Raw genomic sequence first — 17835 nt, 5'->3', positions numbered from 1 at the left:
TTCTGATATTAAATCATGGCTGCTATTATGCTCAGAATCACATGAATTTATTTCCTTATATTATTCATCTACATGGTTGATGATATATTAATTTTTTAATCTGTATGATTAAAGACATAGCAGTTAATTTTTTTTCCTTTATAAACCTCAACTTACCAATTTCTTTTTCCTGGTACTGGGGATTAAATTTAGGACCTTGTGCTTGCAAGGCAAGTGTAGTACCACTGAGCTAAAACCCTAGCCCTTTTGACTTACTAATTTCTAATTCTCCTCATTTTGGTAATCTCCCAGGATTTTCAATTTGGCTCAATGATATTATACAGTAACTGACTAATAAGTGAGAGCTCTTTCCATGTATTATTTTAATGAACAACCTCAACATTAGGAAAGATTCAAATGATATTAACAACACTATTCCAACATGTATTACAAACTATCACTGAAGTATCTTTCTTTCTTGGCAGTCAGTAGTGGGATGAAATCTAGGGGTACTCTACTAGCCAACGCCATCCATTCATCCACCCATCCATCCAATGCTTTGCAATAGTGGGGATCAAACTCAGGTACACTCTACCACTCAGCTATATCCTCAGTCCTATTTACTTATTCACTTTAAAAACTTTTGAGACAGAGTCTCACTAAATTGTACAGTAAGACTCAAAGTTTCAATTCCTCTGTCCCAGCCTCCCAATGCAGAGACTACAGGTATACACCACTGAGCCTGGCTCCATCACAACAAAGTACCTTGATTGGACAGCCATCATACAGTTAATTATTTTCTTTACTGAAAAAAAAAAAAAAGTAACACACTGGCACAGTCTGAGGCTTCATACAGTTGAGTTAAAACAGAACTTGGCATATTTTGATGTATTGAAAAAAATTAATAATTTCCCCCATTATTTACCCGTTATCAGAAGACTGCTTTCAAACCTCAAGCAACTTCCATATATTAACTAGAGAAGAGCTTTCTCCTCTATTTTTCCCCTTTCTTGAGGGAGTAAGGGAGTATTATGGTTAACTACTGACTTGAATATATTTGATTATTTCAATGACTAGCAATTATGACTGTTTTTGTGACTAAAGTGTTCCCATTACTGGTGAAATGGGAATATTTCATTTTAGTTCCTGTGTCCTTTTGACAAGTTTATAGTACTTTTTGACTGTTTCCCTGCTTCTGAATTATGGCTAGATCTAAGATTACCTTCAAGTGTGTTACATGCCAGATATGTAGCAAGCTACTATATTTCTTTGAGCAGCTCTAGTTATTTTTATACAAAATGGTATTTTAAAATACATTAATACAAAAATACAACACACCAAATATGAGTTGTTAATTTATTTTCTTTTCCCTTTAGAGTATTCTCTAAGTATGCATTTTTTTTTTGGGTAAAGCTAGGGAATATGTATTTTATGTTTAAGATAAAATACATAATAAATTTACACTATTATCTCTAAATGAAACTTCAGCTTAATGACTTTTTATTTCTTTAATTTTACTTTTGCATTTCTATTAGTATGTTTGTGGTACATTATCACATTCTTTGTGGAGAGCTGGCCCTATTTCTTTAACACTGAGACTTGAGTAGGATAGAAGAAAAAAAGATTGAAAAGAGCCAAGGAAACTGCAGTCTTTACATACGATCAAATTTACCTAAGGTTACCTATATCCTTACTCCCTAGGCTTGGGACTCAGTCTGTCTCCTTCTCACGTATGTGTTAGTTTAAATTTATAAAGACAGAGCAGTCAATACCTTAATTTCCTTAGACAGGGTGAATTAACAGGGACCTAGAGGCTGGACACACAGATGAGCAGCAATAAGTAACCAAGAGTAGGACAAAGCTTGGCATCTCTGCCTTCAATTTTTGGGTCTCTTTTACTACCTTAAACTCTAGGTTAGATTCCTGCTCAACTCCACACATAGGCATGGTGGTTACTTAAGGAGTGTTTATATTGGAAGATTCACTAGCCCCAGATTTATCTAACCTATCTTATCCCCCTTCAAAACTCAAGACACCACAAAAAGAATAACTAAAGTAATTTTCAGGGACATGCAATTGCCAGATTTTTACAATGTCCGGTTCTAGATCCACAGGAGTGACCACTAAGATGTCTCCAGTCATTGTTCCTAGACCTACAATTACCTTGGGTTCTAGGAAAACCAGACCTTTACAGTTCACCCCATGAGGTCACCTCCCCAAATGGGAGCAATTATCCCATGACAGAAATCCCCCCTCCTTCCCAAGCAAGAATCATCCTATGGCAATCGAACTGCTCTTCACGCCATAAGTATTCCTCTGGAGCCACACAACCAGAGAAAAGACAGTGGCCAATAGGACTTGAGCCTATGCCAGCAAATTCACCTTGTTCTTTGATGAGCACAGTCTGTCTGAACCTCATCATCAGAGTGTCCTGCTCAAGCTGGACTTCTTTTAACTTTCTAACTCTGCCTGCACCCACACTGAAGGGCCTTAAAATGCTTTATATAACAAGAGTGAACAAATGTACTCCTGGGCAATGTTGAGGTCTCCATCTACTCCTGGGGAACCACCCCAAACCCTGTTTGGTGACAAGACAATGATATAGTTATTAATTTGCTTTTATCAATACATCTTGGGCTACATGGTGAGTTCAAGGCCAGCCTGGACTACATAGCAAAGTACTGTCTAAGAAAAATAAAAACTTCATTCTTTCAACCTGTGTAATATAGTCTTATGTGCATCCTGCTTTACTCAATTAAAATCCTGGAAACCATTCTACATAGGACTTTATCACACCGCCCCCTCCTCGCCCTTTTATAGCCACACACTCAATAGTTTATTCAGTCTCCAACTGTTTATTGGGTTGATATAAGTATTATTAAAAAGAGCAAAACTAACTTAGGTGTGGCAGCTAGCATACACCTATATTCTCAGGTATTCAGGAATCTGAGGTGGCAGAACATTCGAGACCTGGAATTTAAGCCTCAGAAGAAAACAACAAAAAAAAGCAAAAGCACTTACTTGGATCATTTAGGTCTGATAGGCTTGTTTTTCTCTCTTTCAAGTTTGTAATTTTGGGCATTTTTGCCCCTGGTAAAATTACTTTTCCATTAGTCTGTAAATAATTATGTCTACTGTCATCATGACTCACAATTATATCAATTGGAACCTTTTCCACACTGTTCCCATAAAACTTCTTGGTTGTTAATCCTGTGTTTTGTGACTTTTGTCCTCCAGTATTTTGATGAATTGATGTTCTTAATAATGGTCCAGTAGATTCATTCAAAGTTACAGCGTGTCTGCAATTTCTTTGCAAATCATTACGAAAAATAATACCACAACTTTGGCATTTAGTTTGATTTTCTTTTTCTTTTCCACATTTTGGGCAACATTCACGTTGTTCTGAAACCTTAAATTCCAAAAAGAACAAAAGAAAGAAAAGATTTTGGTTTTACTTCAAAGTCAAGACACTCCCTTAAATGTCTCAAAACTCAGTTCTTGTCTCATTTCCTTGGCTAAAAGAAGGCTCTAAATAAGTTATGTTACTTGGAATTCAATGTCAGGATGCTGGTAAGAATGTCAAGATCACCAATTTCAGCAGTCAGGCATAGGTAAGCAAATTCCGTCCATAAGAGTCTGAGGATGCGGGGCACTTGAGGCCCTACAGCCAGGTGACCCTGGGCTCTAACACTACCCCAGAATAAAGGCAAACAGGAAACACTTAAAGGAAAAGAACTTCATGGAAAAACAGTATTTCCTTTTAGAAAATTGATATTAAAACAGAAAAAGCACATCCCTGATTAAAATTCTTAATATTAAGATATAGAAGGAAATATATCCTGAGTTATTAGCATAAGAAACACGTACCTTGGAATTATTTGCAGCAATTAGGAACAAAATGCAGATCAGCTGAACTGAATACAGTATTAAAATTTTCATAATAAAAACTAAGCATTTTATCAACCTAGTGATCTAAAAACTAAAATCTTAATACTGCTCAGTTTTAGTAAAATATATATGAAACAAGTAAATTTTTATAAAAACTTTATTTGAAGTATAATTTCCTTTGAAAACAAAAATAGACTAAAACCCCATTTCCTCTCTTTTGATCTGTGGAAAAATTACTAACCAAACAGTCTCAAATTGCAAACGTGGGTGTAGCTCAATGGTACAGTGCTTGCCTAGCAGGCTCAAGGTTCGATCCTTAGCACTGGGTGGGGCTGGGAGGGATTTATAAATTAAACACATCACAAACTATCTACAGCTCTCCACACAACAACTCTATTGAATAAAAAAGAGCCTGTCCTTTTTTTTTTTTGGTACTGGGGATCGAACACGGGACCTTGCATTTGCAAGGCAGGTGGTGGAACCACTGTGCTAAATCCCCAACTCTGGAGACTATCTTTGAAGAGACAGCATTTAGACAATGTCATTTTTACTACATATCAACATATTTAATTGCATTAAATTAAAAAATCTTATTTTCTTACAAGAAGCACATAGTGAGGAGATTCACACTCTAAAAAATGGGAGGAAAAACCGCTAACCTTGTTAACAAAGGTACTTAGGGAATAGCTATGATACTTAATTTCCACTAAGAAAAAAAATAAGAACAATTGACATGGAAATAAAGAATAAAAAAGGAGGGGTCAGGGATTTAGCTCAGTGGTTCTACCACCTGCTTTGCAAGTGCAAGGTCCCAAGTTCAATCCCCTGTACAAAAAAAAAAAAAAAAAAAAAGGCTTTAGGCATTAAAAATAATGAGGTTTTCAGCTGGTGTGCCCACTGGAGAAATGCTGCTGTGATGATACTTCCTCCTTCCTTGTTCTCCTTCACCTGGACTGAGCAGCAGAAGAGGCCAGTACAGCCTGAGTCAAGTGTAGGTCAGCAATCACTGCCAAAAAGAGTCTAAAGATTCATGGCAAATAACTGAAACGGGATTCTGAATTGGATCCAATACCCATACACGACACTATTTGGGGGAAGTCTGAACGGTGTCTGTTGAACAGATGGTTATTTTTCAATGCTGAGAACTGAGAACTGCACTTTGTTTATACAGAATCACAAGTTGCCTTTTAAAGTCACACCAAGTGTTAAATGGGTTAACTGTTAGAGGGGCACCATGCCTACAAATGACACTTAAATGATGCCTCTAGGTATATGTGTTTGAAGGAGAAAAGGGGAGGAAAATACAAGAAGAGAATAAAGCAAACGGGTAAAATGGGAATTTGAGAAAAGAATATGTGGATACTCTTTCTATTACTCATTACTCCCGCCAAAACTGTAAATTTAAAATAATTTCAAAAAAATTTTGGTGGAGAAATTACTATAATGTTACAGGGATGCAATTATAAATTGTTTTCCCCCCCAGAAAAAATTCCATGTTCTGGACAGATAAGAAAAAATGGTGTATTTGACTAGAAGTGATTCTAGCATGAGTTAGATGGCAGGAGTTTGATCCCCAAAAGTCTACTGAAAGTAGAAAAGTTTGCTTAAATAACTTTCCAGGTTTTCTCTGGGACTATAAAAGATCATCTGGAATTCAATACGCATTAAAACTAGTATTAATAAAAATTCCACTCGATTAGTAACAAAGAATAATTTTTCTACTCACCTCTAAATGGGTTAAAAATTTTTTTGAAGCAGGAGACAGAGAAGTAGGCTGGTATGTACACTGCCGTTTCTGTTGTACTTTCTTCTTAATTTCAGACTCTACATGTGATTCAGACTGTTCTGTTTTCTTCATTATACGTTCTACGGAAGGAAAAAACAAAAGTACCAAAATTAAATTTAATAAATCCTTCATGATTTTTGCTTTAAAAAAAAAAAAAAACTAGTTTATATTCCTAAATATTGTTTTAGTTAAAGTAGTATTTCAATATGCATAGTAAAAAGTAAGCAGAACTTGAAGTTTAAGTCAGCAGAGAGGGCCTATTGCTCTTGCATACTTTAGCTCCTCAGCAGGATCTGCACATTCAAAGCCACTTCATCACGTACGCACACTGCTGCTCCCCTCGGGTTACTAAAACTACAGACGCATTCCTGCACTGAGCCAAACACATCCTTCTTAGTAATGAGGAAAAGTATTTAATTCAAACTTTGGGTGCAACTGTTTAAGAAACACAGAAGATAATTCTCCTCATTCTCTTTCATTGTAAATTAAAATGCCCTGTCCACATAATCCCAACCTTGCTAAATACTTCTATGTCCTATCTTTAATATTCTTTTTTGATACTGGAGATCAAACTCAGGACCTTGCACTTGTGAGGCAGGCAGTGGCACCTCTGAGCTAAATCTCTAGCATTAATACTCTCTTTTTAAAGAATAAAATATTATCTAAAATCTATTTTGATATTCAATTGCATTTAGAAGCCTATAAAATCATTCTTGCTCAGCGAAACCACACAGAGGCTGTGATTACCATCCTCTCAGCTTCTGTAGCTTTATATTACTGAACAGAGCTAGAAATTAACCATGGACTATTCCTTGTCTCTCCCTCCTCACTTAATCCTCTACATTTTTTTTTCAGCTTTAATTGAGTTTATTGGTACATTTTAGGGATACAGTACAGTTACATTCATTGTTGGGATCTTGTACCTCTACATGACAAGTCTTGATTAATCCTCTATTTTAGATGCTTAACTCTTGCCCAAACTGATCTCTATTTTTACTCTTTTCAAATTATTCTGCACTATGGAACTGGGTATGGTGGTGCACACCTGTAATTCCAGCATTTGGGAGGTGGAGGCAAGAGGATCCGAGTTTGAGGCTAGTCTGGGATACATAGGAGTCCTTGTTTCCTAAAACCAAAATGAAAAAAACAAAGTGCTTTCCCATTACTGCCAAAGTGTTCTAATACAAAAATCTGATGCTGTTGTCCTAACAATTAAATTATCTCATTCCAGCAGCTAAAGTGAAAAACAATCTAAATCCCACCTTGGCAAAGAAATAATCACAACGATGTTTCAGCCCTACTTCCAAACTTTACTTCAAAGAGGTACAATACTCCCTGATGTTTTCTCTTTTATCCTCTTATACATATGTTATTCTCTTCACAAGCAAGGCTGATCCAATCTATCTGGTGAATTCAAAGCTTTCTTTGCTAAAAAATAAAAAAGCTGCCTTGGTCCTACCCTTGGCACAGGAAGCAATCCTTTAAGTTTCCATAACACTTTGTCTGTGCTTGCATAAACACTCATTTTATTTTGTTGTATTTACTTATACTGATTTGTTTTTCTTAGTAATAGCTCTACAAGACAGAAAACATGTTTTAGCCACACACTTCCCTAGCATCTAGAAACTGCATAAGGGATGGACTAGACAAATGTTTATCAGATTAGTGAATCACATGAGAGCAACAACACTACTCGATACATAAAAAAGATTAAACTACCTGAGTGGGGGGAAGACATGATGTTCTCTTGTCATCTCTGAAAGTGGCTTACCCTGTTTCACAGAGATAATGATTCATACAGAGATCTAGAATCTTACAAATAGCCTCCAGGTATGGAGATGAACTAAAGATGCTCTTTTTTCCCTTCCAAGATGTCTCACCTGAGGTTACAGAGAGGCCTTGGCCGTGCAGAACATTCAGGTGTTAACTACTTCCGTAAGGGACAGCTTACTTTGTTAAGTAGATATAAACAAGAAATTTCCATACAAGTGATTATTAAAGTGCTCTAATGTGGCACTATGAGTAAAACAACAGAGGCAGAAAATATTATTTGAAAATCAGAAAATACAAGAATACAGTTACCCAGAACACACCAATTACTTATGAAATTTAATTTACAATAGAGAAGTCTTAAAACACAGCCACCAAAGCAGGGCACAGTGTCCCATCTTCTTAAAAGGCTGAGCCAGGGGCTGGGAATTTAGCTCAGCGGTTCAGTGGCCTGCCTGGCAAGCGCAAGGACCCGAGTTCAATCCCCGGTACCAAAAAAAAAAAAAAGCTGGGAGGGCCATTTGACTGACCCCAGGAACTAGAGACCAGCCCAAACAACACAGAAGCCCTATCTCAAAACAACGTACCAAGCAAAACCCAAAACACGCTCACTCCTCCAGTTTTCTGGCCTTACTAAAATCATTAGAACAAAAAAGAAAGCCTTTCCCTCATAAACACATTTTACTGAACTCTGTAAATTACACAAAACCTGTGTACATCATTTTGCTCAAATATGTACCTGCCAGATCCTACTTAAAAATAAGCAAATTCACCATACAATGTACAGAATAGTACACACAGTACTAAAAAAGGCATGTGCAGTCCTTCCTTACTATCTGTTGGAAACTTGCTCTAGAACCCCTCAAAGATAACAAAAACTGCAAATGCATAAATTACTTACATAAAATAGTATGCATATAACCTATGTATTTCCTGTATCATGTGAATCATCTCTACATTACATATAACACTTAATACGCATTATAAACATACAGAGCTGACTGGTCCGAAGTTATATTAAAATGATAATAGCAGTCCTGCCTTGTGGAGTGTGTGAGGATTGTTTTCTTCTGTATATGTGTTACAATAAAAAACCAGATGCTTGAGCTATAACCACACAATATAAGTTCATTAAAAAGGCAATCAAGCTAGACATGGAGGCACATACCTGTAATTCCAGCACTCTGAGAGGCTGAGATCAGGAAGATGCAAGTTTGAACCTAGCCTGGGCAACTTATTAAGTTACTGACACTGTTTATTTTGAGACAGAGTCTTACTAAGTCACTACATTGCCCATGCTGGCATAAATCTGTGATCCTCCTGCCTCAGTCTCCCAAAGTCCTGGGATTATAGGTGTTTGCAAATACATCTGGTGAGCTTTTTAACTAGAAAACCACTTATCACTCCTAGTAAGTGCTGATATATGTCTATAAATTATCAAAAATTCATATTAAGTGCCTCTTAAATTCAAAATAAAGGCAAATAGAATAAAGAAATAATTTTGGGTGTTAAAGACAATGCAGAGAGAGGTATTTCCTTTGAAGAGAAAACTATTACAGAAACTATGCCAGTAACTAGTGAACCTAGGATATCCAATGGAAATCCTAAAACAAATTGCAATCTCCAATGAAATAATATATCTAATATTATTATGGCATTGCTATTCAGCCTACATGCAAATATATTTTCACCTATCCAACAAGAGAAGCTAAAGAGATGGCTCTATTGCCCTTCAATATACAGTCCACCAAAAAAAAATGCATACACACTTCAGCAGTTTGCCATACCAATAAACATCTAGATGCTAATGACCATCACTTTGAGCACCTCTTGTAATTGTAAAGACCCGAAGGTAGGGCCAGGGATTTAGCTCAGCGGTTCTGCTGCCTGCCTTGCAAGCGCAAGGACCTTGTATTAATCTTATAATGTCTCAATAAATTTAGTATTAAAATATTTATACAAGTTTTTCTTTTCCTGATGTATACATTTTTGGTGGATTCTATTTATTTATTTATTTTAATTTTATTTATTTTTTTGGTACTGGGGATCAAACTCAGGTCCTTGTGCTTGTGAGGCAGGCAGCAGAACCACTGAGCTAAATCCCCGGCCCTGGTGGACTCTATTTAAAAAAAAGATGCAGCATCTTAATTTAATTCCCTTTCTTTAAAAAAAAAGTTTACAAGTTAAATATACCAACATCTCTCTCCCGAATCTGCAAGTACTGCCCATGTGAAACTCATCTATCAGCATGAAGATATAAAGAACCATGTAAAGAGGTATAACTCTTCCCTATAGAATAAACATGAGATAAAAACAGAAAATGACCATTAGCCAAACATCAAACAGTAACTGTTGCCAGCAAAACCCACCATAAACAGAGTAGTGGTGCATTTCTCTAATTCCAGCTACTTGGAGTCTGACGATAGTTCACAAGTTCTGGGCAATGTAGCAGGACTCTGTTTCAAATTAAAAGAGCTTGGGTATGTGGCTCAGTGATAGAGCCTTTGCCTAGTGAATGTGAGAGCCTGGGTTTCACCCCCAGTACTGCAAAAATAGAAAAAAAAAAAAATCTACCAATGGATGCTAATAAAATCAGTTGGTAAAACTTTAAGAAAAAGCAGAATAATTCCAGAGACTTGGAATATCTCCTTTAATATCTTCATTAAGTACTAAAGGGAAAACAGTATTTTACAGTAGAGAAACCCAGCAGAAATTACCTTCACCAAATGACCAAGGTATGTATCACCAGGAGTAAGGCTCATGAATGTCATGTAATGCTTGACACCATGCCCTGAGAAGAGGTTCAATATCCCTTCTGTGAGTCTTGTCAAAATGCATACAGTCAATCTTATAATGAGACACCATCAAACCCAAACAGAGGAGGCATTACACAAAGCAGCTGAGTGTTCGAGACTGTGAAGGAAACTAAGAAAACCTGACAACTAAATGCAACTGGATCCTGAAATGAAAAAGGGACATTAGGAAAAAAAAAGATGAAATGTGAACAAGGACAATAGTTAAGAATCTTATGCCAATGCCAATTTATTAGTTTTGATAAATGTACTATCGATTAGAAAGATGCTTGCAACAGGGAAAGCTGGGCGAAGGCTAAAAAGTCATCTCTGTACTAGTTTTGGAACTTTTCTGTGAGCCTATAATTAGTGATCCTTTGGATGTCAAATGGCTCCAAGTGCAACTCAAACCTTCCACTACTCAAATGGCAAAGTTTACTCAGTGTTCATAACTTTGCTTGATAGTCCAACCAAAAATAGGTCTTGAAAAATCCTGTGTGGGCCGAGATTGCATCACACTTGTTGCGTTTCACTGGATACAAAGGAGTGACATGTCCATCTAGGTGCCTGTCCCACCCAGACAATACACAGCGAGTGCTTGCTTAGTGTGTTGAAATATTCACCATTGTGCTTTTTCCTCTTAACTGCATAAACTATAACCATGTTAGAATCACAATACTAGCTATTTAAAGAAAGAAATCATTGTGAAGCTTGTTAAAATCCTGGAAAAATGAACTTATAAGTAATATTTGGGATCCAAACCAATTTGGTTTTCTCTTATTTCTTATGGGAAAAATATGTTCACTTCTTGAACTTTTCAGTGTTCAAACCCAAATTTGGAATGAACTTGAGTTTTACAACTGAGGATTTTAAAATAAAGTTGACAACAACAAAGACTAATACTATTACTTCTTGAATGGTCTTTAATTAGTTATTTGTCACAAAACTGCCTGAATTATCAGTATCTAAAACTCTCAGTTAAACTCTCTAAAATGCATTTGTTAAATGGAAATGATAATACTTGCACATTTCTGAGGATTAAAATTATTTTCTATATGACTAAGAAAATAGTAAAATACAATGATTAAAAGCACAGGATTTGGCATCAAACAGACCTCGGTTCTATTACCCAGTTCTACCATTTGCTTGCTCTGCATGATTCAGTAAGTTATTTAATCACTCTGAGCTCCAGCCTCTTCCTCTGTACAAAACACAGGGAAAAGATCAATTCAGTTGTAGGGATCTCAGGGTGGAAGCCAGGGTAACAGTAAATAATGAATAGACTTAGCATCTGGTACAAAGGAAGAGCTTAACAGAGATAGAAAATGTAATGCAGGCAGTCACTATTACTAAACTTTAATAAACACAAGCATAATTATGTAGTGCAAAGTATAATAATTCATATACAAAGTGACTGCAATAAGAAAGAATAAAGTCTGGATAAATATCTTTGTAATACAGGGATACGTTTAACACATGTACAAAGGATTTTTACCCAGAAGTAGAAAATACGACTGCTTCACAAAACAAACTCTTAGCTATCAAGAAAACCTAGCTATTTAAAAATCATTAGATTTTAGAATTTAAGAGCTAAAGTCCTGGGAAAAACAAGGACACATATTAAGAATCAATATTTTAGGTAATATTTAGGTAAAATCCATTTGATGGTGAAATATTTTTCATAACTGTCACTGCCCTTATTTTAGCATTAATGAGTTTATTGAAAACTATTTCACAATAAAACCCAGAGTTCTATATATACTAAAATATATGTATATAATTTTTACAAATGTATTTCTAGTCACACTGTTTTCTCAACATTATTAACCTTTTTTCATCAGATGTCTTCATTTTAATTTAGTTCCCTGATGCACCATAAATTTTAGATCAAATCATTAACTGAGGACAGTTCCAGGTCTTCTACACGTAATAGTTTTTAAAAACACAAATTATACTCACAGGACTGTGATTTCAATTGTATTCACGGGACTGTAATCACAACAGTATTACATTCAAGTTAAAATTCTCAAATCAGTTATCAAAAGTGTTTTTTATATATTTCTATTGTATGTGGGAACATTTAGAGTTTCATTTTTACCTGTACCCTTCAGGCACAACTCAAAACTCTTCACAAATGTAACAAAACTACACACTTACCAACACCTTGGGGCCGACTTAACCTTACAAGATTAATTTCAACTTTTTGGACATGAGGTGGATATTCTTTCCTAGAAAAGGAAATTTATATAGTTTACTCAAACAGGAAATGCAGTTTTCAAAGTGAAAAAGTTATGGGGATACTTACAATACATTTACTAAAAGTAAATCATAGCTTCTTTGTCATATAGTATGATACTATGAAATAGTAAAACCATAGCTAGATATGGTGGCACATGCCTATAATCCCATATACTTGGGAGGCTGAGGCAGGAGTATCACAAGTTGAAGGACAGCCTGGGCAATTTAAATTTAGTAAGACTATCTCAAAATAAAATTTTAAAAGGGATGGTAATATAGCTTAGTTCAAGAGCATTTGCCTAGCACAAGAGAGGCCTTCGGTTTAATCCTCAGCCCCAAAAGGAAAGAAACAAAAACCAAAAATCAAAAGGTTAAAAAACTATATTACATAAATATACTAAAGCTTAATTAAGGCATTATGAGATCCCTAAAAAACAATGATTAATTTACTCAGATTGTCTGGAGAACATAAGAGACGGTGAATAAAACAATAAATCCAGATTATCATCCTTTCATAATAGCCACTGTTTTATTTTTATTCTATTTTAAAAATTATTTATTTGAGACAAGGTCTTGCCACGTTACCCAAGCTGGGCTTAAACTCTTGGGCTCAAAAGCAAACTCCGTCTTGGCCTTCCAAATAGCTAGAAAAAAAGCTATATAACACCATGTCCAAACTTGTCTTAAAATATTAGATTACTTTGTCAAACTTCATATACAATCAATTTTTAAGCCGGGCGTGGTGGCGCATGCCTGTAATCCCAGCACTTGGGTGGCTGAGGCAGGAGGATCGCTGTGAGTTCAAGACCAGCCTGGGCTACACAGTGAGTTCCAGGTCAGTCTCAATTACATAGTGAGACCCTGTCTCAAAAAACAAAAAAACAAAACAAAACAAAACAAAAACAACAACAAAAATTTAGATATAATTCTTAGTAGCAAAATGTCCTAAGTACTACCATCCATATGTCTCAAATCTACTAATTTTTGGCAAAAGCTCTGTATCTAAGCTGTGGAATAAAACCCTTATATAAGAAAAACTACAGAAGTATAACAGAGTAGGAAGCTACAATTAGTTACTTTCCCACCCTAAATAAAAGCTTCTAAAAGCACTAATTTTTTTTATCAGAAAATCAAAGAAGATAATTACACCACTAATTTTTCTATTCGTGACATTTCAATTAAACAAAAATACCAAAAATTTTTCTTGAAAGGATTTCATATTCCTATGCTATAAAAGTCAAACCACAAAATGAAAACTATGAAAACCACAAAAGGAGACAATATTAATGGTGTTGATAGTGTATATGGAAAGCAGTTAGGAAATATTGAGTATCATATACCAAGTTCTGTTCTAAATGCTTTTTACTTATTAAGCCATTTAGTATACAAAATAATCTTTTAGGGTGCATACCATCAGCACATTATAGAAGAGGAAATTGAGACAGTTAGGTTAGCTAACTTGCCCATAGTCACACAATTAAATGTCGGTAACAGAATCTGAATACTGCTGAGCCAGGGATTTAGCTCATTGGTTCTGCCACCTGCCTGGCAAGCGCAAGGTCCTGAGTTCGATCCCTGGCACACACACACAAAAAAAGAATCTGAATACTGTCAAATTGCGTCAGTATTGATGGCAAGGGCAACATCAGGGTACAACCAGAGAATTTTCACTCTGGTAAAAATTTAAGATTTGCGAGGATACAAATTTTGAAGATGAAAAATTACCTTAGATGTAGTAGTACTGATGGTGCCATAAAACAGGAGGTACATTTTCAGCTCCTAATTGCAATCTTAGAATTATAGGAAAACATGTACTTTTATACTGTGCATATTTTCACACTAAAGAATTACATAGGGCTGGGGATTTAGCTCAGTAGCACTGCACCTGTCTCACAAGTGCAAGGTCCTGAGTTCAATCTCTGGCATGTGGAGGGGGAATTATATACAGATACAATAGTCTTACTCTTATATAATTGCATTCTAATGCCCGGTTTTTATAATTCTACATTTTGAAAAAATAAAAATGCTACCTTTAAAATATAACACAGAAACAATGAATCTGAAGCAAATACAGTAATACTATTATGGTAAACTTCCCAGTAAGTTTATAAAGTTTTAAAAATTATTGACCACAAAAAAGTATTTTAAAGTATCACAGAGTATTAACAAGTTACAGGGTGGTTATAAAATCTGGAAACACAAATTTCTTTTTTTAGTTTGAACTTGCTTAATTGCTTTATACTGGGATATGCCAGAAACACAGGGTTATTCAGTGAAAATACCTGACATAAACATTCTGAAACAGAAAATCATACAGACACGTACAGGGATCGATGAAAATGCTGCATTAATAAACTAAGATTTTTTTTTTTTGTCAGGCATGGTGGTGTATACCTATAATTCTAGCACTCTGGGAGGCTGAAGCAGGAGTGATCGTAAGTTTGAGTCCACTGTGGGCAACTTATTAAGACTGTCTCAAAACAAAATATTTTAAAAGGGGCCAGGTATGGTGGCACATGCCCATAATCCCAGCACTTGGTAGGCTGAGGCAGGAGGACTGCCATATAATGAGTTTGATGCCTGCTTGAACTACATAGCAAGACCCTATTTCCAAAAGAAGAAGTAGAAAAAAATGCTGGGGATATAAAGTAAAGGCCCTGGTATTAACCCCCAAAACTGCAAAAAATAAACAAGCAAACTACAATCATTGCAATAACACAGTGCATGCTGAGGATTGTCATAATAAATACATCAGGTAATATCCAAAACCTTATCATGAATGAACTATAATTTAATATTAATAAAGTACTATGTACATCTGGCTCTATTTCCCAATTTTATAACCACCCTTTTAATATTTGCTCCATTTTCCTACACAGCTAGAAAAAATTAAGTTTTATTTTTAAAAAATGAATAGCAGGTTCAGGGATTTAGCTCACTGGTTCTGGCCACCCACCTCGCAAGCACAAGGTCCTGAGTTCGATCCCAGTACCAAAAAAAAAAAAAACAAAAAACAAAAAACAAAAATGAAGGCATCTCTTAAATACAAGAATATAAGATGTTTAAGTTAAAAAAAGTGTTAGTTTGGTATAAGATTTTATTTTCCAATCATAAACTATCTTATCTCTTTTGAAACTCAGTTAAAAAATTTGTTAGTGATCTAAAATCAAAACATATGTTAACTTTTTTCAGACAGGGTCTTGCTGTATAGTTCAGGATGGCCTTGAACTCACTGTGTAACCCAGGCTGGTCTAGAACTAGCAGCAATCCTCCTGCCTCAGCCTCTCAAGTGCTGGCTTATAGGCATGTGCCACCATACCTGGCTTTGTAAGCTAACTTCTTGATCTAAGTTTTTTTTGTTTTGTTTTGTTTACTGTTAGGGATACAAATATCAATCTCCAAAATGCTAAGAAGATGAACCCTAGAATTTAATTTTTCATTAGATATTTGTTTTCCACCCCAAACCAAGTAGAGGTAGGGAAACTTTCCTGTCTTCTTCCTATGTAGGTAGGGAGGCTGTTTTGTGTAAAAGTTTTAGAACCCAAGACTTTACAAGATGCATAAAATGAAAGATAATTTTTTTCTTTATGTACATGTGTTCAAACATCAAATGTTCCAATTACAAAGGTTAGATAAGCCTTGGCCATTAAAGTTACTTTGCGTGTGTGTGTGTGTGTGTGTGTGAACATAATTTTGAAATAATTTTAGATTTGCAAAAAATTGGCAAAGATAATTGGAATTTCCTCATACCCTTCATCCTAATGTTAATACCTTATATTACCATTATACATATGTCCAAAAGAACTCCAGAAATCAGTATTGGTAGATACATTATTATTAACTCCTCATTATTGATTTTATCATCATTTTACTAATATTCTTTTTTGTCCCATGATCCAATCCAGGATACAATGTATTTAGTCTCTGCTTTGTGTTTCTCAGCCTTTCATAACCTTGATAATCTGGAAGAAACTGGTCAGGTAATATACAGAATGCCTGCAACTAGATCTGTCTGATGTTTTCTCAGGATTTGACTGAGGGCTGGGGATTTGAAAAGCAATATGGGAGACAGAGTGCCCTTTTCATCATGTAATATCAGGGATACATGGTATCAATATGACTTTTCACCATGCATGTTCACCTTGGTCTCTTAAGATTGTCTTTGTAGAGTTTTTAAAAAGTTACTACTTTTCTTTCTATACTTTAATTTGACAAGTAATCCAGCCCACACTCAAAAGGAATCAGGGTAATTAAGCTCCACCTTTGGAAAAGTTGACTACTCATACTACTTGAAATTCTGTAAGAAACAGTTTGCTTGTGGTACTAGAGATTGAATCCAGGCCCTAAAGCATGCTAAACAAGACCTCTAGCACTGCTACGTCCCCAACTATGCCCTCATTCGCTTTTGGAAATGGCCTCCCAAATTTTCCCAGGATGGCCCCAAACTTGTGATTCTCCTGCACTAACCTCCCAAGTACTCTACAGTAGTTGGAACTGGTGTGCTATCTCTAGTTCATTTTCTGTCACTTATAAAATAATATTGGTGAATCCAGTGTTGTACTGAAAGTGGTGTTTGTTTCACGTCTGCTAATGCCTTGGCAGAGCATGGTGGCACATTCCTGTAACATCACCACTCTCAAAGGCCGAGGGAGGAGCACAGCTGGTCTGGGTAATATAAAGTGAGTGGAGTGGAATAATAGCTCAATGAGGCCATGGGTACAATCCCTACTACCACAATATGCATATGCTCACAAAAAGATTGCTAAACTGGGTCAATAAAAAAGACTCATTTATTTATATCACTGTAACTCATGGATACTTATTTTGTCAGTAGGGTAAAATAACCCAATTACTACAATTCTGGCCCTTAAGAAGTCTTTCAGCTGGCTCCTGTGTCCCTTTGGTATGATATGTCCTGTTTTTCACTATGGCAAAACATATATAATGCAAAATTCACAAAATATTAATTTGTAGGTCATCCATGTTAATCATCTCTGTATCATTCCAATTTAGTAGAGGTGCTGCTGAAGCAGTGTGTGTGTGAGTGTGTGTGTGTGTGCACATGCACACACATGTGTGATTCTGGTACCATCATACTTTTTCCTAAAAAGTTCCTAAAATGAGCCATTTCTTCACATTTCTTTTACTGGAAAGCAGTACTTAAAAAGCAGGATCTGGGCAATGGTTTTTTTTTTTTTTGTTGTTGTTGTTGTTTTTCTTTGGTCTTGCTTTAAAGGCAGCTCTTTTATTAGTATTTCCATCACTTGAAACTGATGTCAAAAGAAGTAAATTTCTATTGGGTGGGGTGGATCAAAGGAGGAGTATATCGAGTTCCAGGCCAGCCAGGGCTACATAGTGAGTTCAAGACAAGCGGACTCAGAC

At 35.7% G+C, this 17835-nt stretch overlaps 1 protein-coding gene across 1 annotated transcript in view; it reads right to left on the bottom strand.

The window, feature by feature from the left end:
- Senp6 (SUMO specific peptidase 6) overlaps positions 1–17835 on the bottom strand; it is an 88095-nt gene that overhangs the window by 45396 nt on the left and 24864 nt on the right. The window contains exons 7-10 of the mRNA XM_010617914.3: positions 12373–12443; positions 6699–6779; positions 5594–5733; positions 3001–3388 (exon numbers count right to left, since the gene is read on the bottom strand). Of these exons, the coding sequence (XP_010616216.1) occupies positions 3001–3388; positions 5594–5733; positions 6699–6779; positions 12373–12443 (680 nt within the window). The remainder of the gene's footprint in view (positions 1–3000; positions 3389–5593; positions 5734–6698; positions 6780–12372; positions 12444–17835) is intronic.

This window comes from Fukomys damarensis, unplaced genomic scaffold (assembly GCF_012274545.1).
Source record: "Fukomys damarensis isolate Sample0158 unplaced genomic scaffold, DMR_v1.0_HiC HiC_scaffold_27, whole genome shotgun sequence".
NCBI classification, from domain to species: Eukaryota; Metazoa; Chordata; class Mammalia; order Rodentia; family Bathyergidae; genus Fukomys; species Fukomys damarensis.
The sequence above is the reverse complement of the archived record's forward strand: the minus strand, read 5'-3'. Positions and strand labels throughout refer to the sequence as shown.